Here is a 22,873-nt window from a genome sequence, read left to right on the forward strand (position 1 = left end):
TTTTTCTATAAATAAAAATTCCTAAATTATTGTGTCCCTATCCGAACATTTACTTTTCCTAAAAAATTGGCAATGGGTGAAAGATATCAAGATAACCTGTGGCAGTGGCAGACTAAGCATGCCTAATTTTTTGCTACGAGAGGGCTATCATGGTACATTAAGATTTTACGTTTTAGGAGGTTGGATTAGAGATAAATAATAAGACTAGTCTCTCACAATATAAGTGCATTGCACGTGTCGTGAGAGAGTAGTCTAATGAGATGAGATACCTTCTCGGCCTGTTGTGGATCCACATTTCTGTGAACTATATATTCCAAATTCCAATTCCAAGCTCTCAATGAATGCTTGAAACACAATTAAAAACAATATGTACTTTCATTTTCCCTTCCCAGATATTCTTTCCGCGCGCTTTTTCTTTTCTTTTCCTTTTTTAAATCTTCTTCTGTCTGTATATTCTTATTTCTTACGATTACCTGGTCTTATGTATACACAACATCTAGTTTCACACTAGACCGACCTTAATCGAAAATCATGGAATTTGGAAAGGTCACAAAGTCGGGATGCTAGAACTTTCACATGTGGCTTTGCCTCTATTGATCATTAAGAATTATGTTAGGGACACAACTTTTGACACAACTTTGTGTCACAAATCGCCACATGGCGAATTGTGATTAATAAGGGTATGTCAGTGGACTATGGGGACACACCCTTACCAATCACAACTAGCCACATATCAATCACAACTCGCCATGTGGCGAGTTGTGGCACAAAATTATGCCGAAAGTTGTGTCCTTGGCATAATTCGATCATTAAGGGTCTGTTTGGATACCGCTTATTTTGCTGAAAACTGAAACACTATAGCAAATATATATATATATATATATATATATTTATACAAGATGAAATTCGACTCTAGCCTAATCTAAGTGTCTATATGTGTGAAGTTCCCTCATGGAGACTTGAACCTCGGTTTTTGCTCCCCACACCCCACAAGCACTTATACTTATGGAGTGACCATCGCACCAAAGATGTAATTTGAAATAATTTTAAAACAAGACTAAACAGTGCACATGTGGGTCCCAGCAAGGATGGACAAACTGTTATGCAAATAAATGCTGAGACGTGCACAATGCACAATGGCTGAAACATGATATTAATACCACAAAAAGTACACGTGGGTCATGCAAGGATGGACAAACTAAGTGAATGGCTAAAACGTGCACAATGCTGGGGGTCCCACTATTCAAACACCAAATGTAAAACGTTTGGAAACGCACACTAAATTTCACGTGATACTGTTTTGATGCTTCATATTATCCATTTACTATAAAGTGCTCTGATTATGTTAAGTTACCTATGTAGTTCAAATCAAATAGGAAATTGTTAAAAAAAAAAAAAAAAAGGATGTTTATCCCACATTGGTTGTGTGCATCTAGGGCCTAACCTTTGTAGTTGTACTCTGATTATGTAATGCATTATAAACTCAATTTAAATTCTAGTATTACTATTTTTGTGTGTGCAGGTGATTTTTTCTGATTAGATTATATATTAGCATAGTGTAGACGTGTAGTTCAATTAGTTAAAGCTAAGAGATTTGTCCAGGTTCCACAATTTTCAAATGGTAATGAAGTATATAAAATTTGTATGATTAAAAGTATTATTTCATAATAAAAAACAAAAGCAGAAGAAAATGCTAATGGATAGAGAATTACCATGCCAACAACCGACTTGAATCGACATTAAAAAATAAGTTGAAATATTGCTTGAAGACATTAAAGAGTTCAGGAAGAGCTTTCTCCAAGTGGTTCAACTTTCAAGGATCTACACACCAACTATTTGTCAAATTGCCTTTGCACGCTTTCAAGAGATCACAACCCAATCTCTGAATTTTATAAAAGCTCCTCACTACCTACCATTGCCATATCTTCTTTTTCTTCCTAAACCAATATATCCAGGTAGCCAACTTGTAATTTGATCATTTCATTCCATCCACCATTTTTTTTTTCAAATCTTGTTGTTTCACTCAATTTTTATTTCTTCCCAAACCTCACACATCTTTTCATCCATAGCCCCTTTTTTCTAATGAGAACTTTGGCATGGAACTGTGGCGCATTTGCGAAGCACCAGTCTGATTATGTGTTCCTGAGTGAGGCCCTTAAATCAGCTTTCGCAAATTTTGATTGAGCATGTGTTATAATTTGAGGCTTCAATTGCTTACTTAATTAGAGTGACAAATTTGGGGATGCTGACTGCTGAGCTAGTTCTTCTTATAATGGGATGTCAATGTCATAATTCATGTTTGAGCAGGGGATAGGAATTATTGGTAACAAATATACATGGTGGAACAAAAGATGGGATAGGAATTACAAAAAAAGAACGCTTGGATATGGGGATTTGCCATGCAAAATGGAGGATCATGTTTCCAAATGCATTGCATTAATCATTTGGCTACAGTGACTTCTGATCACTGTCCCATTGTACTGGAATCCAACAAGGGAAAAGAGTTTGTGCTTAAAAAATTTTTAGGTTCGAGGCAGCTTGGATTAGACTTTAGAGACGCCAGTAACTGTTTTGATTGTTAAGCAAGCTTGGGTCAAAGACTCAAAAACCAAGTTGGCATCCCCTCATTTCAGCTATGCTCAAGGATTCAAGCCATATAGGTGGCCTTACTGATATGCAACAAAGAATTTCATGACCGAGGCTAGGGGTGGAACTAGAATTTCAGGAATGAAGGGCCAAAGTAATAACAAATATAAAAATTTAAACCATTTAAAAAGGTTATATGAGAATTGAGAAATCTGAAAATTTTGGAGGGGAGTCATCCATATATTTTTGTGAAAATTTTAGCTAAATTTAAGGATAAATTTTGAAAAGTTGGGTTCGGGGATGCCCTCCCCATGTAGTTCTGCCTCTGATTAAGGCCTACTTGCAAATTGCAACAAGTATTGTACAAATGGGCAATGGCTGTTGAGACTAGAAACAATGTGGAAGTAAGTAAAGAAGTTGTGGCCGAAGGATAGTGACAAAAAATTTTAAGTTTTCCATCTAGTAACTGTTAGAATAAGGAGAAGACATTTCATAGAGGCAATCAAAATTGAGCAAGGTGAATGGCTGACAAACAGAAGGAACATTGCCACATTGGGAATTACTTTATAGAACACTTCAATGAACCAATCTCTTCTGCGCATCCTAGCCCCTAGGCATCCAAGCAATTTGGAAGAGTTAATCCAACTCTGCATTTTTCCTTGAGAGAAGCAAGATTGGGCAGGTCCTCTACTTGTGAAGATACAAAAATAAGTCCTCTACATTTTAGCCGCACATTTTCTTTGTTAGATATTTGGTTTTTTTTCTATTTATTTGAAAAAATATTTATTTTGTAATGATAAATTGGTTAGCTGTTTTGTTATTTCCATTTTCTTAATATAAGAGAAAAAAATCACTTAAAAATTTATCAATTAAAAAAAAAAAGGTACATATACAATAACCTCCCTTGAGAAATGATACTCTCCTTCAAACATTTGTATAAATAACATTCCTCCCTTTCAAGTTTCTAGAAATACAACATATAAAATGATGAAAATTGACGTTCAAGGGAGGTGAGGGGTATATTAGAAGAGGATGTGATAACTTTCCGCACTTCATCATGTTGAAGAAGACATTAAAATTTTAGATTTTGGCATGATGTATTGTAGGAAACTTTGGGGAGATTTTATCAATGCTATGTCAGTTATGGACATGGATTGAATGATAATTTTGAAAACATACGCAAACTTTTTTTTTGATGGGAAATACTAAAGACTTTATTAAACCAAAGAAGAAAAGGTTACATCTTGAATCAGAGCTTGATTAAGGAAACACAGTTCCTCCTCTAACCAAACTGAAAAATCATCTATACCAGAGGCATATTTAGCTAATAAATGGGCTGGCCTATTGCCTTGCCTGTGGATATGTGAAAAAACAACCTGTCTAAACTCTTGAGAAACAAACAAAGAGCTAGAAATAATAACAGCCACAGGTGATGGTGGTGGAGAAAGATCCTTCAAAGCATTGATTACCAAAAGGGAGTCACCTTCAAGAATAAACTCTTGTATACTAAGATCTTTAGCGAATTGCAAACCCACCTCCACTGCGATCGCCTCAATCGCCACTGCTTTTAGGGGGCTGAAATCTTCTTGCTAAAGGCTCCAATAACATTACCTTCCTCATCCCGGATCAAAGCACCCATACCTGCAGCTCTCTGATCAGCAAAAATAGCCCCATCGATGTTAAGCTTGAACATTCCTCTCGGTGGTGGCTTCCAAACCTCAGGCTGAACGTCCCTTCACTGCTTCGACACCGCTACACATTCCTAGTATTCAGCCAAATATTCCAACGCATCAAACCTTACTCTTGTAGCAGATTTCATCACTCCCCCATTCCTTTGTTCATTCCTTTTTGACCAAATAGCCCATGCAACCATAACTACTTTTTCAATCAGTGTCAAGTCCCACTCTACTTCAATTGCTCCGAACCAGAGCAAATCCATGAACGAAGAAAAATGTATGGATTGCGGAATACTGAACAATTTTAAACTATTCCAAACCTCACGTGCTCGGCTACACTCCCAAAACAAATGACAAGAGCTTTCAAGACCCGAATTACACAGCTCACACACTCCATCATTCAATACGTTACTACACACCAAATTTTCTTTGGTGGGCAGTGTGTCTCGACAAGCTCGCTATGCAAAATGGCGTACTTTATGAGGGATGTTAAGCTGCCATAACCCTTTCCAGAAACTCCTCAACCTGCTATCATCAGAAGCAGCCCCAGCCGAGCCTTTAGCCGTGAGCTCAACAGCCACTTTGTAGGTACTTCTAACACTGAATTTCCCGTTTTTTGTAAGAGCCTAGACCTGCCTGTCCTCGGGAAGTTTTGAACTCAATGCAATACTACATATGTCATCAACTTCATGTGGGAGAAAAATGCTCTGAATCAGGTTAGTCTTCCATGCACCAAGAGCTGGATCAATAAGCTCACACACCCAAGCCTCCAAAGGAAGACCAACCGGATGAGATACGATCTTGTATGTTGAGGGATTAAGGGTCCATTTATCCGTCCAAATCCGGATACTTTGACCATTGCCTATCTGCCATCTCATTCATTTTTTGATAATGTTCCATCCCGCCATGATACTTCGCCACGCATACGATGGATTAGCTCCTAGACCAGCTTGTAGAAAGTCACTCCTAGGGAAATACTTCGCCTTAAAAACACGATAGAACAATGAGTCTCCTCCCATTTGTAATCTCCATCCCTGTTTAGCTAATAAGGCAAGATTAAATTGTTTTAGCTGTTTAAACCCCAACCCCCCTTGAGCTTTAGGAGTGCAGAGTTTATCCCAACTAATCCAAGCCATCTTCCTTTCATCTCTTAGTTGCCCCCACCAAAAATTCCTCATAAGACTAGTCATCTCATCATAGAGTTTATCCGGGATCTTGAAACAGCTCATGGCATACATAGGAATTGCTTGTGCCATTGCTTTGATCAGAATCTCCTTACCTGCTTTTGAGAGTAGTTTTTCCTTCCAACCCGCCAACTTCTTTTCTAGCTTTTCTTTAATTCCCTTGAAAGAATTCTTCCTATTCTTCCCCACGAGAGATGGTAGGCCTAGATACTTTTCATGTTGTTTAATAACTTATGCCCCAAACCTGTTCTTGATTTCTTCCTGAATCTTAGTGGCTGTATTTCTACTAAAATAAAGCGAAGTCTTCGCCCTATTTAATTGTTGTCCTGACGCATCTTCATAGACTTTCAAAATTCTCTCAAGGGACTCATACTCTTTAATAGAAGTTTTGCAAAAAATAAGACTATCGTCAGCAATGAATAGATGTGAAAGACAAGGACCATTCCTGCAAACAAAGATACCTTCCATAGATCCATCATTAACAGCTTTCTTAATTAAAGCAAACAAACCCTCAGCACAAATTAGAAAAAGATAAGGAGAAAGGGGGTCACCTTGCCGAAGACCCCTAGAAGGAACAATATGGCCTTTAGGTTTACCATTAATACGGATGGAGTAGGTCACAGTTGAGACACATTGCATCATCAGGCTCCTCCAGCGAGGGTGAAACCTTAATCTCTCCATAATTTTCTCCAAGCACATCCATTCCACCCTCTCATAAGCTTTACTCATGTCTAGCTTCAAAGCCATCTCCCCTCCACTCCCTGATTTCTTCTGACTAATGTGATGCATAGTTTCAAAAGCAACTTAATTGTTATCAGTGATAAGTCTACCATTAACAAAGGTGCTTTGAGTATCACTAATTATAGCAGAAAGGATTTTCATCAATCTATTAGCAAGGATCTTGGCAGCCATTTTATACACCACATTACATAAGCTGATCGGTCTAAATTCTATAACTTTTTGTGGTTTATTAATCTTAGGCACTAAGACAATCTGAGTATCATTAAAATGAGGAGGAATAATACCTAGATTAAGAAAATCAAGGACAAATCTGGTGACAACATTACCCACAGTAGGCCAAAAATGCTGGTAGAATAGTGGAGGCATTCCATCGGGTCTAGGTGCCTTGAGAGGATACGTCTGCTTCAATACTTTGTGTACTTCATTCGGTTGGAACTCCTTTATCAGCTGCTCATTCATCTGCTGAGATACTTTTGGTTGGACTGCTTCCAGGAGTTCATTAAAATCCGTGGGGTTTGATGAGGAAAATAGCTCCGAATAATACTGAACAAACACCCTCTCAATTTCGTCCTCCTCTTCCTGCCAAACTTCATCAAAATCAATAATCCCTTCAATCAAGTTTTTCTGAAACCTCGAAGAAGCTTTAGCATGGAAAAAGCCTGTGTTTCAATCCCATTCTCTAAACCAATCAACCCGAGATCTTTGCTTCCACATGGCTGCCTCCTTCTCCAACCAACAATTAAGCTCCACCCTAGTCTCCCTTAAATGTTTAATGACCTTCGGATTAGTTGGTTGAACCTCCAATACCTCCAAAAGCTTCTAAAGCCGTGCAATCTCTTTCCCCACGTGCTCAAACTCAGTCCGATTCCACTCTTCTAGTTTTGCTTTGCATGAATTCAAACACGATAGCAAAGGATGTGGATTGGCTGCCACCAAACCTTCATTCCAAGTTTCAGTCACACCTTCTTCATACTTGGGTTCTTTCAACCACATAGATTCAAATCTGAAGGATTTATTGGACTTGCCCCGTTTCTTGGTAACCTTAAGCTGAAGCAATAGTGGATTGTGATTTGAAGTTGAAGAAGACTTATGGATCAACTTTGCCGAGGGAAACAATGAAGCCGAACCTGGACTCACTAAAGCCCTGTCCAACCTCTCCCTAATTTGGAACCCATCACTTCTTTGGAAAAGCCAAGTAAATTTTGGCCCAATAAAACCAACCTCCTGTAGCCCATAAGAATTTATCACGCTATTAAACCTTGCCATTTGTTGCTTGGGTCTAGGAACACCACCCTTTTTTTCAGGGTCCAACCAAATGTCATTGGAATCACCAATAACCACCCAAGGCAAAGGAGACACCGTGGAGAGATTTAAGGGAAGAAAATAAAATTTTTCCCAAACTTTAAAGCCAAAATAAAAGTATAATTTATTTTCCCAAAAAAAATAAAAAAGGTATACCTCTAAAGTTTTGAAATATTTGAATTTTACTCTTTTAACATTTTAATATTTTTATTTTATTCCATAAAATTTAAAAATATTTAAATTTCACACCTCAAAAATACAAATATTTCAAAATTTTGAGGGTAAAACTCAAATTTCAAAACGTCTTAACGTAAAATTCAAATAATATCAAACCCGTAAAATTAAATTCTGAAATTTTGGATGTAATTTGCAATTTCCTAACCAAAAAAAAAAAAAAAAAAAAAAATTGGCACACGGCGCTTCAAAGAGTAAATTCATTTGCATCGTCATCCTCTCGCTGTCTCTCAGTTTATCGGTCTGTTGTGTATACATCGCATCATTTCGTTGTGGTAAATTCAATTGAAATGGAAATGGAAGTAGGTGGCGAGCCCATGGTGAGAGTTCAAGCCATCGCCGAATCCAAACTTTCACGGGTCCCACCTCAATACATCCAACCTCCACACAACCGCCCTCACCACCACTCGTCCACCGCCGCCGCCGCCACAACCATCCCCACCATCGACCTATTCGAATTCAACCCGACCCACCTCCCCTCAATCCGCTCCACAATCGCTCAAGCCTGCACAGACTACGGAGCCTTCCACGTCACCAACCACGGCGTCCCCACCAAGCTCCTCCGCCAAATCAAGACCACGGGCCTCACTTTCTTCAACCACAGCTCCATAAACGACAAGCTCACCTACTCCTGCGACCCTCACTCCTTCGCTTCCCAAGGCTACGGCTCCCGAATGCTCCTCAGCGATGAAAACGACACCGTCGTTTTGGACTGGCGAGACTACTTCGACCACCACACTCTCCCTCTCTCTCGTCGAGACCCATCTCGCTGGCCCCACTTCCCTGAAAACTACAGAGAAACCGTGGCGAGCTACAGCGATGAAATGAAGGGTTTGGCTCAGAAGCTCATGGGTTTGATCTCTGAGAGCCTTGGGCTTAGAGGGTCGTACATAGAAGAAGCTGTGGGTGAGTTGTACCAGAATATTACTATCAGCTATTACCCACCGTGTCCTCAGCCAGACCTCACTTTGGGTCTGCAACCTCATTCCGATATGGGTGCCATCACGCTTCTCATCCAAGACGACGTCGGAGGACTTGAAGTTCTCAAGGATGATCAATGGATCACCGTTGATCCTTTGTCTGACGCCATTCTTGTCATCTTGGCCGATCAAACCGAGGTTTCTTATTTATCTTTTGTGTCCGTTTTGTACAGTTTATCTCTGGCTCTGCTTTTTTAGTTACTGTTGCATTGCTCATTTGTCCATCACTTATGTTGTTGTTGGTTTTTTTTTAAAGAATTCATTGTTGTTGAGTGGATAAATGATTCTTAAATTTCTCAACATTCACTCATGAGCAAGTGATCGATTTTAGTCCTTACCACAACAAAAGTGATCACCTTTAGTTTATATTGAGTGATGACGTGTCAGTTTTAGTTTGGCCATGTCATGCAATGAACTAAAAGTGGTCATTCTAAACTTCAAGGACTAAAATAGCTCATTTACTAACTTTTTGGGACCAACCGCCAAGCACTTGGTGCGGTGGTCAAACTACAAGTATAAGTGCTTTGTGAGGTGTGAGGGGTAAGGACCGAGATTTAAGTTTTCAATAATGAGCTTCACACACATGTTTAAGCCTTTAAAATTTGTTACAACATCGAATATGGATAAATGAAAAAATGGTACTAATCAATGTTTTTTTAGATGTAGATGACATGTTCATAAATTTCTAATCATTAGATGAGTGATTTAAAATTTGCTATGTCATCAGTGATATAGATAGATAGCAAACTAGTAGTAGTCAATGTTTTTTTTTTATGCAGATAAGGTGACAAAAATGTAAACCACTGACTCATTCACCACGAATGATCAAGATTTTAAGAAAACAACAGTAGAGTTACCCTAAAGAACCCTCCTGTTTGCCACAACTTTTTTCTATTAGCTTATTTGCTTATGTACAGATTTTTTAAAATCTCACTTCTTCTTGATACAACTATACTTTAACCAACTTTCAACAAATAAGCAATCAACAAAAACTGCTTCCAAACACAGATGTTTGGCTGCCTATCTTCCTTCATCCATGCATAAGCTTAATCCAACTTAAGTACTCTCACATGATCAGGTCTGACTGTTTCTGGACTTTGCTTTATTGCAATACTAGAGTACAAAGCACGAGAACAGGATCTTCGTAAAGACATCTTAATGAAAATTTGTTAGGCAAGAAGACAGATATAGGTGATTTTTGTGTAAGAATGTAAGAAATACTCAGAACAGAGTGTTGTAATATTCGATAGCGATTAGTTGTTTGTAGCTTAGTCTGGTTGTCCATGTTGTAAACATGTGTGAAGCTTGCTGATCATCAAACCTGGTGTTGTTAGATAAGATTTAGGTTATCAGAAGTATCGCTTATTACTGTTAAGTATACGAGATCTTGGCATTATATACATGGTTGTGTGGTAGCATGTCAAAATTTTGTCAGCAGCACCATTCTCTTGGAGAAGTGTTGTCATCACTTGAAAAACTGACAATGCATTTTTTGGTCATTCTGTAGGCTTAGAAGTCTCTTTTGGGCATTGTTTCTGTAGCCAGTAACATCATGATATTTCTTCTTTGCCTGCAGATTATAACCAATGGGAAGTATAGGAGTGCTGTACATAGGGCTGTAACTAATGCCACTCAAGCGCGACTCTCAGTTGCCACATTTCATGATCCTGCCAAGGCAGTGAAAATATCCCCTTCTTCTGAGCTTGTCAATGGGGCTTCTCCCCGGTACCATGAAGTTGTTTATGGAGATTACGTGTCATCATGGTACACAAAAGGTCCAGATGGAAAACGAAATATTGATTCGCTCCTGCTTAACTGAGAGATTGGAAATTACCCCTCTTCTATGTTTTCTCTGCTATCTGCCTTGACCTTGTAGTCTTATGATAGTAGTGGTTTTCATTCTTTTGGTTAGATGGAACCATAAAAACATCCATCAGTATCTATGATATTCCTTCTTTTCGGTAATTCACAATTTTAAATTTTTCCTCAAAGATAATTATGTGCAAGGGTTTTATTCTTTTTCTGATCTGACTTGGCACTTTTAGCCAGTTGTATTGAACTATTGCCCCGGAAGGTGCTTTGCACAATTACTAGTCGTTGGGAGCAAGACCAAATGGTTAACACTGAGCATTGTTTGCTAGGATGTTGCATTTTAGTGCTATACTAATTAGTCATCGGATGTTGAATGATAGCAGCAACATAATTGAACAAGCAATTTCCATCATGGATTCCAAGTAGGGTCTGGCTGATACAAGAAGCCTTTGCCACAAATGTTGCTCTGTGGTTGGACTCTTACTACACTTCAGAGGTAATGTTGCAGAAGAAATTTGTGTCCATTTATTTGCCAAATGCGTGGTGGCATGGGCAGTTTGATTTGCAACAATGGAGCATCTCTATTGATCTTATTAAATTTGCAATATCCCCAACTGTTGATGAGGCAGAACTGCAAGCTCCTAAGGAGCATTATACTCATTATGTAGCCATGATAATGGGTGTGATGGAAATTGGGAAACCAGGTCCTGCATAATGGCAGCAACTTCAAACTTGGATGAATTGCCTTTCAAAGTAACCAAAAGCTTCCATTAACATCAGTTGAGTATATTACCCCCTCCAAAATCCAAGAGATCCAGATTATTTGAAGATTTATGTTGATGCTACAATTCAGGACAAAAAGGCATGTGTTGCTGCTATTTGTCGAAACTCAGAAGGCGCATTTGTGAGGGGATCCTGCATGTAGCAGTAGCACCGTGGCAGCAGAGGCAAGGGCAATTGCTTGGGCTCTTAACTTGGCAATTATTGCAGGAATAATCAAAATTATTATTGATGGATATTCCAAAATTCGTTTTGATGCTCCGGCAAAAAGCTATCTTGATCCCTCTTGGGAAGTATCTCCCACTCTTCATGACGTAGAGTTTCTAGCTACTTCTTTTGAGGATTGTTAGTTCATTTTTTTTTTAAAAAAAATGCTATTCAGAATGTGTATAATAGAGTGCGTAGTAGTATTTTACCTTCTTTTCTTTTCTTTTTTTTCTTTTTTTTTTTTGGGGTGTGGGGGGTGGGGGGGGGGGGGGGCTTGTTCTTTTTTTTCTTCTCTTCTTCATAATTTATTTTTGAAAATGATAATGGAAATATTATTATCATTTTTTCTCCACAAAATTTATAATGAAAATACTAAATGATAATGATAAACCCACGATTTTGAAACAAAAACACATGTCGCAATTTAGTGAGCATTGTGAAGAACGTTCCAAGAGAAGGAATGCCACAACTCACAAGCAATTTGCACCAATAAAGAAGGTTGTCCAAAACAAGAAAGCAAGTTGAACTTTGTGGGCATTTTTCCATTGAATGAAGATAGTTGCACATTATGTACACGGGACATAGTTGAAATCATTTTTTCAAAACACAATTTCAGTTGTATGTGTAGTTATGTGCAACAATAATGTTCGCTATTTCCCAAACTTGAGCTGGAAATTATTGCATAGGCAAGCAACCAATGCAGCTTAGAAAGAAAATTTGGGTTCATAAATTCAATATGTCAATAACTAGTTAACCCCGCAAGAAAAGAAAAGAAAAAACTTCAAAGATAGAAAGAGATAGTAGACAAAAGAAGTACTGTGATAATTATACAGCTTAATGTAATTGACTACAGTTGTGAAAAATGCAAGAGAAAAATGATGAACATCATGAAATTCAGAATGGAGGGAAATGGCAATAATGCGATTCTAAATTAGGTACTGGCCCTCCTCATCTGGGGACCCAATTACAGAACAGAAGAAAAGGCTGAACAGAAAGAAACACTATTCAAGTAGGGTTATAAGGCCAAACAGATACACCCTTTGAAACAACAAAAAAGGGTTGTAGCATCTGTGCCAAACCTTATTCATGCAGGTGCATCTTGCTTCCTGTGTAAACTTATTCCGGCTTTCGGCATGTAATGATAGCAAATTTAATTAGATCCTTCTTAAATCCTTTTATCATCAATGGCATTGCCAGTGCTCCTTTTATGGTTTTCCATCCTGAAACACTCGAAATTAGGCACAAATTTAGCTTACCCCTTAGGCACAAACTACAAGATTGGATTAACTGAAAGCTAACGCTTTTGTAGCCAAACAAAATAGTGACCAAGGGCAGAGCACATATTGCAAAATTATATGGTAGGAATTGTCTCAAATACGTATTTTGAATTGGTTAACTATTATTTCAGTTTTCTTAGGGAGGAAATCAATTCTATTCAGTGTTAAAATAAAATATAACTGATACTGCTTATCAAAAATAATGTTATATTCCTTATTCACCAAAGAATAAGTAGTAAAACATAATTATATATATATATATATATATATATATATAAAGGTTTAATGGCTTTGGTCGAAGAATTTCTTTCATATCGGGAGAGGCGAAAACTCATAGAAGAATATAAGTGAGTTTTCTTAAAATGTAGTTTGATAATTATGTTGGGTGGAAAGAAGAAAGATTCTTGCATGTGTTAGTTGTGAGTTTGTTTTTTTTGTTAGGTTGTGAACATCATGATGTGCATTAGAATTTTGGTCTATGAAAGTGTTAAATTTGTGAGTTAGTGTGGAATATAATTATATAATTTAATATTTGGGAGTGTGGAAATTAAACTCTAGATGTCTTCTTTAGAAACACCAATAAACATCAATTGAGTTACAAAACTCTTAACAATTTGTGAGTTATTATTTTGTTAACGTGTATAGCATTGTGGGCTTTAGACCCAACTAGATTACTTGTATAACACACATTCTTGTACTACACTCTTACTTGTACTGCTCTTATATAAAGATACTCATAAATGTTCTTTCACGTGAAATACAATACTGCAGATTTCAGTATTTCTAACATGGTATCAGAGCCACTACTCTAACGTTTTCTTAGTAGTCTTGTCTTTATTGGTGTTACTTCATTCTTAACATCGCTTCTGCCATCACAGCAGTAGCTACAGCCTCTTGCCGCTGGACCTCCGACATCTCCCAACTGTCATCCTTGAGTTCCGAACCTGCAAACACTACCATTGAGGAGTCCCACACCGCAAAGACCACTACTCTTCTCATCACCGCCTCGAAAATTGTTCCGATTAATTTTTTGCAAGTACCACTAAGATTGTCTTACGCTGATCTACTCAACCGTGGAAGTCCCACAACCAACGAAATTCGCACGCGCCCGCACGCGTAGCCACAGTAATTTGCGTCGAAAGCCACGCCCCTCACGCGCCTCCATGCTCCGCCATCCATCTCGATTGTACTGCCACACGCCTTCACGCGCCACCTCTGTAAGCCACGTGCTTTCATGCGCTCACACATGCTTTCACGCGCCACCTTTGTAAGTCACATGATTACTGACGTCACTGCTGATGTCATTTTGCCACATTAGCCCTAATTGCTAACATCATTTGCTTGCGTCATTCGTTGACGTCATCTTCGCTTGCGTCATCCGGTAATTGCCTTCTTCTTTCAACTTTGACTGTTGTCTTCTACTCGATTGATTGTTGACTTTTTTCAGGGGTTGACTTTTTGCAATCCAGGTGCTCCTTGCTTAGTTTTTTGCGTAGATTTCATTTTTGCAATCTATTTTTGCATATTTTGCTTCTAAATGAAAAATAAGAACAGGTCTTCTTCTAGTTGCAATAATCGTCGCCAACAATCTAGCAAACGTTTTTTGCCTTTTTTGCAAACGTTTTGGCCACATTTTTGAGACTTGCTATCATCGCAACAAATCAGTTGTTTCAATTTCTGCTGCAACTATTGCTAACACTGAGATTGCCCAATCAGTGGCTCCTATCTCTGCACAGTCTAAGTCTTCAGGACGCACTTTCACCATTTCCACAAATGACCTTAAAAACATTATTGCTAATGTCATTCGTATGGTTGATAATACATCTTATTCCTTTTCTCTCTCAGCTTTATCTAGTATGTCTCTTTCCTTTTGGCTTATGGATTTTGCTTGTTGCAATCACATGACACCTTACTCATCTTTATTTTTTGAACTTAAACCTGCACCACACCCTCTTCATATTTGCATAGCAAATGGTTCCACAATGTCTAGTCATAATATAGGTTCCGCTTCGACCTCTAACCTCTTGGTTCCTGGGGTTTTTAATGTTCCTAGCCTTTCTTACAATTTATTTTCTGTGAGATAATTAGCTGAGTTGGGTTATCGCATTATCTTTGATTATTTTGGGTGTATTGTGCAGAATCCGAGGATGGGACAGGAGCTTGAGACCAGTCCCAGAGTTGGGCGTATGTTTCCCATGGACAACCTTCGTCTTCCACTTGTTACTCCTATTTTTGTTGTTGTAGCTACTGCAGTTTCTTCTATTCCTTCTCTTGCACTTTGGCATGCTCGACTTGGTCACACATCTTCCTTTTGGGTACAACAATTGGCTTCTAGAGGTTTGTTAGGTTTAGTGTCTACAAAAATTTTTGATTATGTTTCATGTCAGTTAGGAAAACAACCAACTTTGCCTTTCAATATTAGTGAATCAATATCCATTGATATCTTTGACCTTATTCATTCTGATGTTTAGGGGCCTTCCTCTATCTCTAGTATTGGTTGATCTCGATATTTTGTTGTCTTTGTTTATGATTACTCTCGCTATAGCTGGATTTTTAATATGAAACACCATTCTGAGTTATTGCAAGTATATTGTAATTTTGCAAAAATGGTTGAAACTCAGTTTTCCAAACGCATCAAAATTTTTCAATTTGATAATGCTCTTGAATACACTCAATATGCTTTCTAAGCTATTTTGCATTCCTATGGCATTATTCATCAACTAACTTGTCCAAGTACCTCTCAGCAAAATGGTAGAGTCAAACAAAAATTTCGTCATATTCTTGACACTGTTCATACTCTCTTCCATGGTCTTTTCTACTTTGCTTAGTCTCCTCTTATTTTTTGTGCATTTTCTGATGCTGATTAGGCAGGAGATTCCACTGATCGTAGGTCTACCACGGGTTATTACTTTCTTCTTGGTTCTTCTCTGATTTCTTGGCGAAATAAGAAACAAACTCATGTGGCTCGCTCCAATACTAAAGCAGAATATCATGCCCTTGCTGATACCACATTTGAGCTCCTTTGACTACGATGGTTTCTCAAGGATTTAGGTGTGTCTACATCGTCTGCTACTTCTCTTTATTGTGACAACCAGAGTTCCATTCATATTGCTCACAATAATGTCTTTCGTAAATGAACTAAACACATCGAGATCGATTGTCATTTTATCCGTTATCATCTTGTCCTGGTACTCTCAAGTTGATCTCAGTTTCCTCTAAAGATCAACTTGCATATATCTTCACCAAGTCACATCCTAAGGGACGCCTTTGTACTTTGGTTGACAACCTCAAGTTAGTCTCACATCTACCTTGAGTTTGAGAGGGTCTGTTAACGTGTATAGCATTGTGAGCTTTAGGCCCAACTAGATTACTTGTATAACACAAATTCTTTTACTATACTCTTACTTGTACTGCATTCATATGCCTCCTATATAAATGCACTCATGTATATTCTTTCATGTGAAATACAATACTACAGATTTTAGTATTTCTAACATATTCAATGTTTGTTTTAGGTGTATTAGGATTTGGGTTTGTATTGAGAGCGATTGTAATTGTAAAGTTGTAATTTACAACTATGTTTTATGTTGGCTTTATTCTATGATAAAAAGTGTTGTAATTGCTCTAATTTTGTTCCTTGTATTTTGTGGGATTTTATTGTATTGGGTTTAGTATTAAGTTGGTGAAGACTCAAGCTTAAATGAAGAAATAGTGGATTTCGCGAGAAGCTCGCGAGAAGCTAAGTCACGAAAAAGCATGTGAGGAGCACATGACTAGAAACTGAAGAGTCATGCCAGGATGTCGTTTTCGCAAGTGTCTCGCGGGTAAGGCCTTCCCACAAGATAGTCGTGAAACATTCTGCCTGGAGAATTTTTATGTGCAAATTCCTTACCCTTCACCCATACTATATATACCTTTATTACCTATAAATGTAAGAGAGGTCATTCAGAGAGAAAAACCCTAGATAGGTTTTCTACAACAACACACACCCATCTTTTAGAAAGAGAGCTACTTATCCTTAGTGAGAATTGATTGTAGCCTCTTCTCTTTCCCTTTCCCATTATCATACCTTGAGAGGAGATTTGTACCCAAACACAATCCACACCTTTTCAGAGTGTAGTGAATGTTTTTGGTGTTGCTAGGAAGTATTGGAAGAAGTCAAGGATGGCAGATGCAACATGGAGCTTGTTGCAGGATTCGGAGAGCTAGACAAGATATAGTTCCGAGAAGTCTTGTTGGAGTAGGAGCTTGGAGGGCTTAGGTACAGCGGGTAGATTACGCTTGAAGGGTCTCTTGCTAACCTATGTATCCCAATTGATTGTCTAGTGGATTGATTTCCGCTTGGAGGGCGGCAGAGAGGTTTTTCGCTGAGTTCTTCGGTTTCCTCTTCGATAACACGTCTCGGTGTTATCTGTGTTTGCATCTCTCTTCCCTACTCTTGTTCATTTCATTTTACTGCTGTGGTGCTTTAAATATGAATTAGAGTAGCTCTATTGCTTGTTTGCTTGCGTTTACACTATTCCGCACTTAGTATTAAGTTAGTGTAAAATCAATCAAGCCGTAATTTGAATTGGGGGTCTAAACAAGCTCTTGTGTTTTCACACATTTCGAGCTTTCAGTAATCCATATCATTTGACATAGATTATGGCATAACTTGTGGATATATGCATAAAGTTGGTTAAAACATTTTAACTATTCGTTATCTTGTGTTAATGTTTTTATTTCCTATTTTGTGCAAATGTGCTTTTGTTAATCCCAAATTCCAATAAACTGGTATTAGAGCCAACTTTGTTAGTAAAGGTTTCAAATTGTTAATAAGCAGTGGTGTTTTCGAGTACCAATTTTATTTTACAGTTATTTATATATAATAAAAGAAATGTTAGTGATACGCTTAAGTGAAAGTGTTGTTACTCTTATCATAATTTATGACTTAGTGAGTTGTAAAAAATATTTTTATAAATTTTGTGTCTATTGTTGCTCTAAATTTTAACTGCCACAAGAATTGTCAAGCTTACCGCTTCGCAACAGTGATGTGAGGCCCTTCCATGTCAATGCTGACCGAATCACAGCCGGCCAAAACGGGGCAACATACTGAGACCAATCTTCAGCCTTAATATCCTGCCAAGACAAACTAGGAAATTTATTGTCCTCACATGTACATAATTGAAGTTTTTCAATGAAAAAATACAACTTTAAATGAGCTGTCAAAGGTACTTGCAAGTTATCAATACGAGAACTCATAAGCAGGTTTGAAAGTATTTTGTTTTCTTTAGCCTTGATTTGAAGAGTTAAATAAATGTTTTGGGCTCCAATACTAGTGTTCCATGCTCTTCTTGTCGTACCCAGTTAGGCTGGCAACAATAGTGCTAGTACTTCACATTCACATTTTGACACAATTATCTTACATGGTAGATTGAGATTGGTTCTCTGTCAGTATTATATGAACCTACTATTTTTTTTCCATTGATCATAATTTGTCATGTAGGACAATTGTGGTAAAGTGTGTGGTGCTAGAATTATTAGATTGGAAATTACCTGGAGAGAGAGGGACTGCAGTAATTTGACATATTCAGCAGTTGAACACCACGCAGGAAGATAAAAGGAATCACATATCTTGTTCAAAAGTTCTTTCTCCCACGGCTGCAAAGATTCCTCAGTAGGAGCCAGATCCCTATGACACCATGTTACTATTATTATCGTGCCTCCTGGGGCTGTAACTCGAGCCAACTCATTAACAAACTGCCATTCAGAGAGAGATAGACAGACAGTTGAAATCCAACATAAATTTGAAAAGAAATTTCAAGGTTAAACTGGTTTCAGTTTTCCAAGTCAAAACTAAAGGCATTGAAAAGAACTTGTTGAGATGGAACTATTAAAGACACAAAGAACCTTTGCTTTGTCAGGCATGTGTTCACCACTCTCCATGGACCACGCCAGATCAAATTGCCCATCAGGAAATGGTTGTTCCAAAGCATCTGCGACTTGAAAGGAAGCCTGCTAATTTTACCTTGTTATGTCCTTGTTACGGGGAGTAATCAAACTGCCTCATTAATCTAAAATTTTCCAAGTGACCAAACAAGTAGGTTTGTCCCAAAGGTCTTTCAGCAGAATGAAAACAAGAAAAACCGGAGCATCTCCGCCAACATTTCTTCCAGCAAGTCAGATTAAAGGTTTTAATTAAAAATTAGATCCAAAACTTTTAGTTATATAAATTATAACTTTGACACGCATCCAAAACCTGACCCCATGTTTCTTAAAAATCACAGACCTCCTAAGGCCTGCTATAAGCATTGATTTATATCTTAAGCCATCAATAAGACTCTAGACAAAGCAAGGGACTGACTGTTCAGAAACTGATAAAGAGACAGAGAATTAATATTCCAAACCTTATGAGTATGTATTTGGTAATCATCTTTACCAATATGTTGTTATGTGGCTTTTAATTTGGTCAAAGGAATTGACCAAGTCCTAGTACTAATAGGACTATGTTTTGCCGACTTAAGCAATTCTACTTCTAGGTGGAGTTTGTATTGTACTCCACGACAAAAGGCCCACATCTCTGCTATATATACCCTAGCTGACTTATACTTCGTATAAATATGTTTGTCATGCGGAAATTGATTGATAAGTGATCAAAGGCAGCCGCATATTATTTAGAGTTCTAAGCCGTGCTTTGTTTTGAGAGAGAAATTTAGGTTTTCTCTAGTCACGTGCTTATGGTGATTGAAAGCTCTTTTGGGTGTATTTGGGGTTTGGGTTTTGTGAAAGTGTTTTGGTACCACCTTTGTAATCTCTTTCTTTTGTTAGTGAAACTTTCTCCTCGATGCCGCCTGTGGACTTAGGCCAAAAGCCGAACCATGTAAATCTTTGTGTTCCCTTGTGATGTTTTATTTGTCGTTCTATTTTTATTTTGCATAAACCCACTGTTATTTGGATACACACACAACAAATAGATATTCATGCTTCCGCTATTCTCAACAAATTGGTATTAAAGCTTCTGCTTTTACAACACAATATATGAATGACAAGCTGAATGTCTGAAAAACGAATAGTGTTTGCATTTACCTTGTCGGATAGTCCTTGAGCAGCAGCAAGAGCATTGGCTCTTTGGGCCTGGAAAGGACTAAGAGTGATACCTTGGCATTTGGCCCCGAATTTACTTGCTATGTATCTAGAGCTACCTCCTATCCCACATCCAACATCAACTACACTTTTTGGCCTTTTTGTTGGGTCCTCTGCAAACCAATTCAGAAGAAACAAGAAGCTGTTGAGAGTCCATCTTTTCATTCACAAACATGAGCACAAGCACGTTTAGAAGTACAAAGAAAGGTGTGAACAGAAAAACTCCAGTGCACCAACAATTAAACAACCTCTAATTACCAGAGATGAATTAATTACATGAAAACAAACTCTACTGCATTACCAAACTCAGAAAAGAAAAATAAACTGAAATAACTAATAAGGTCTCTAAACCCGCATTATGCAAAAGGCTGAGAAGTACGGACATTGACAAAAATTAGCAGTCATACAGGCTTCAGGCATATTTAAACAACCAAAAGTATTATTATTTTTATAATTGGTAAGTTACACATATATCCCCGAAGAGTCTTAAATCCACATCCTTACCCTCCACTTGAAACTTATAAAGGGAGGAGGTGCCACTTAAGCTAAAATTCATTGGCAACAACTAGAAGTATTAATAGGAGCTTTACAAATTACAAATTGATGAAATGGTTCCTATATATAATACAAGCTTGTTTTGTCAAGTGCCAATGCAAATTTTCTTATATAATAATCTCTATTTAGTTCTTTCTTCCGCATCTTCGGTCAGAGCAAATTCATGAAGAATGCTCCCAATTTATCATGTATGCAGGAAGAATCAAACATATCCATTCACTGTTTTTGTGGAGAAAACCTTAGGGCATCATCAATGTTAATAAAGCAGTCCTACATTCCTCTCTCTCTCTCTCAAAGATCTCCAACTCATCTAAGTTAAGTAGTCAGGAGTTGGCAAGAACAACTTAAATTTCCCAAAAAAGAAAAAAAGACAGAATATGGACAACAAGGTAGCAAATGAATTTAGAGTGAAAAAAAAAAAAATGAAAGAGTGACATGTAATTTACACATATAAGTTTGATATAGCTTCTAAATTAGTCTCTCAAATTATAAAACTTACAATTTAGACCCTCAACATTGTGAACAACATTATTTTTCTTTTCAATTCAAAATGTCATTTTTAGGTGGATTAGTGGCAGTGTTCTAAACAGATGTTTATGGAAAGGAAATATTGACATTATTGTAATGTTCGATAGTGTATTTACAAGTTTTTATAGTCAATAGACCGATTTAGAAGCAATGTCAAACTGAAATGGTGTAAATAGTTGTCTTGTTTTGTTCCTTTTAAGGAATGAAAGAAGGAAAGAAAAGAAAAGAAAAACAAGGAACATGATTTTTCAGGGAGCACGACATCAGCTATAGCCAAATTTGGATTTTAGTCAAGCTCACATAAAATGGGAAAGGAAGTGACCACAATAATTTGATAAAAGAAAATGTTAAAATTATTACTGCAGAAGAATTTACAATTTAATGTGACATTGAATAAAATTAGTGTCACTACGGCATAATATTATTTGAATTCCTTAGTATAATCAGTATCATATCAATTTACAAAACCTTTGCAAATCTATATATTATTAAAAGCTGAAGCGTAACATTTATTGCTGCTGAACTCCTGTTGCGCCACCTCATCGCCATATCATTCGCCACATAATTATTATTTATTATTTATTCCTATTTTTTTTTTTTACAAATATATAAATAGATTATTGACTTTACATATTCATTTATGTCGGTTTTAACATATATATATATATATTTCTTTTTTATTTCCAATTTTCCTATAATTTTTTTTACATTCACTTATTTTTTAAATATTTACACTTTCTTCAACATTTCTTCTTCCCTTACCTTTTCATCTCCCCACTACCTTCTACTTTAATATTGCTATTCATCTTTCCCTTCATCTTCCTTTATTTGTCTCTTCTTATCCCTTCTCTCTTACTATAAAATTTTCACTATTTTCCATTCTTTACATAGTTTTCTCTCACAAGAAGGTTCTCTCTCACAAAAAGGTTCTCTCTCTCTCTCTCTCTCTCTCAATGTTTTGGTGGATTTTTATTTTTTATTGCATCTCCGCTTTAGATTGATAAATTTTTGTGTTTTTAAGAACTCTAATTTAGGTTGATACGATTTATTTTCGTGTTTTAAGTTATTATTATTATTTTGCTATTTGATTGTTAAATTTTATCCGATTACATTATAAAAAATTAAAGATAGTAGATAAAAATAAAATAGTATTTCATTACATACCATAATTTGGATAATTTAGTGTTTGTTGTTATATCTTTTAATTTTTCTTATTTTTTTCTTCTCTTCTATTTTACTCAATATTTAAATTCAACCACATCCTCCTTATCATTAAATTATTTATATTTTCTCTCTCTCTCTCTCTCTCTTTTTGTTTTAAAAAATAAAAAATGTAATTTTTTATTGTGCTCATCAAATTGTACTCATTTTTTTTTTAACATTTACACTTTCTTCAACCTTTCTCCTTCTCTTTACCTTTTCATCTCCCCAAACATTCTACCTTGATATCACACTTTCTCTTTCCTTTTATCTTCCTTTATTTTGTTTCTTTTTATTATCATCCTCTTAGTATAAATTTGTCATTCACTCTTCCATTCTTTACATAATTTTCTCTCACAAAAAGGTGGTTATTTCCTACTCTTTCTCCCTTAATTTTTTGGTGGATTTTTATTTTTATTTTTCTTGCATCTCTATTTTAGCTTGATAAAGTTTTGTATTCTTTAGAACTCTATTTTGGTTGATGGGATTTAGTTTTGTGTTTAAGTTTTTTTATTTATTTTTTATTTTATGACTTTGATTGTTATATATTATCATATTGCATTATAAATAATCAAAAATAGTATATAAGAATGTACTATTATTATATTACATAGAATTATTTGGATAAGTTAGTGTTTATTGTTATGTATTTTATTTTTATTTTTTTCTCATATCATTTTATTTAACAT

The 22,873-nt window shown here is 36.7% G+C and overlaps 3 protein-coding genes across 8 annotated transcripts in view; 1 reads left to right on the forward strand and 2 right to left on the reverse strand.

The window, feature by feature from the left end:
• The first annotated feature begins 7,889 nt into the window (after positions 1 to 7,889).
• LOC126699489 (jasmonate-induced oxygenase 1) lies at positions 7,890 to 10,726 on the forward strand. The gene is made up of 2 exons (XM_050397337.1): positions 7,890 to 8,841; positions 10,280 to 10,726. The coding sequence occupies exons 1-2, from the start codon at positions 8,014 to 8,016 to the stop codon at positions 10,520 to 10,522; spliced, it is 1,071 nt and encodes a 356-aa protein (XP_050253294.1). The 5' UTR covers positions 7,890 to 8,013; the 3' UTR covers positions 10,523 to 10,726.
• A 1,583-nt stretch (positions 10,727 to 12,309) lies between these two features.
• The window catches only part of LOC126699492 (tocopherol O-methyltransferase, chloroplastic), a 78,329-nt gene continuing 67,765 nt past the window's right edge, over positions 12,310 to 22,873 (reverse strand). Inside the window, exon 7 of the transcript XR_007646801.1 lies at positions 12,310 to 12,560. The gene's annotated coding sequence lies outside the window, so the exon portion shown is untranslated. The remainder of the gene's footprint in view (positions 12,561 to 22,873) is intronic.
• LOC126699490 (tocopherol O-methyltransferase, chloroplastic-like) overlaps positions 12,310 to 22,873 on the reverse strand; it is a 52,164-nt gene continuing 41,600 nt past the window's right edge. Inside the window, exons 2-6 of one of the 6 annotated variants that reach the window (XM_050397340.1) lie at positions 19,845 to 20,014; positions 18,669 to 18,773; positions 18,315 to 18,518; positions 17,795 to 17,897; positions 12,310 to 12,722 (exon numbers count right to left, since the gene is read on the reverse strand). In XM_050397340.1, coding sequence (XP_050253297.1) covers positions 12,619 to 12,722; positions 17,795 to 17,897; positions 18,315 to 18,518; positions 18,669 to 18,773; positions 19,845 to 20,014 — 686 coding nt within the window. In that variant the 3' untranslated portion in view covers positions 12,310 to 12,618. The remainder of the gene's footprint in view (positions 12,723 to 17,794; positions 17,898 to 18,314; positions 18,519 to 18,668; positions 18,774 to 19,844; positions 20,015 to 22,873) is intronic. The other 5 variants (XM_050397343.1, XM_050397341.1, XM_050397338.1 and 2 more) reach the window with 5 other exon arrangements.

This window comes from Quercus robur, chromosome 9 (genome assembly GCF_932294415.1).
Source record: "Quercus robur chromosome 9, dhQueRobu3.1, whole genome shotgun sequence".
In the NCBI taxonomy this organism is placed as follows: domain Eukaryota; kingdom Viridiplantae; phylum Streptophyta; class Magnoliopsida; order Fagales; family Fagaceae; genus Quercus; species Quercus robur.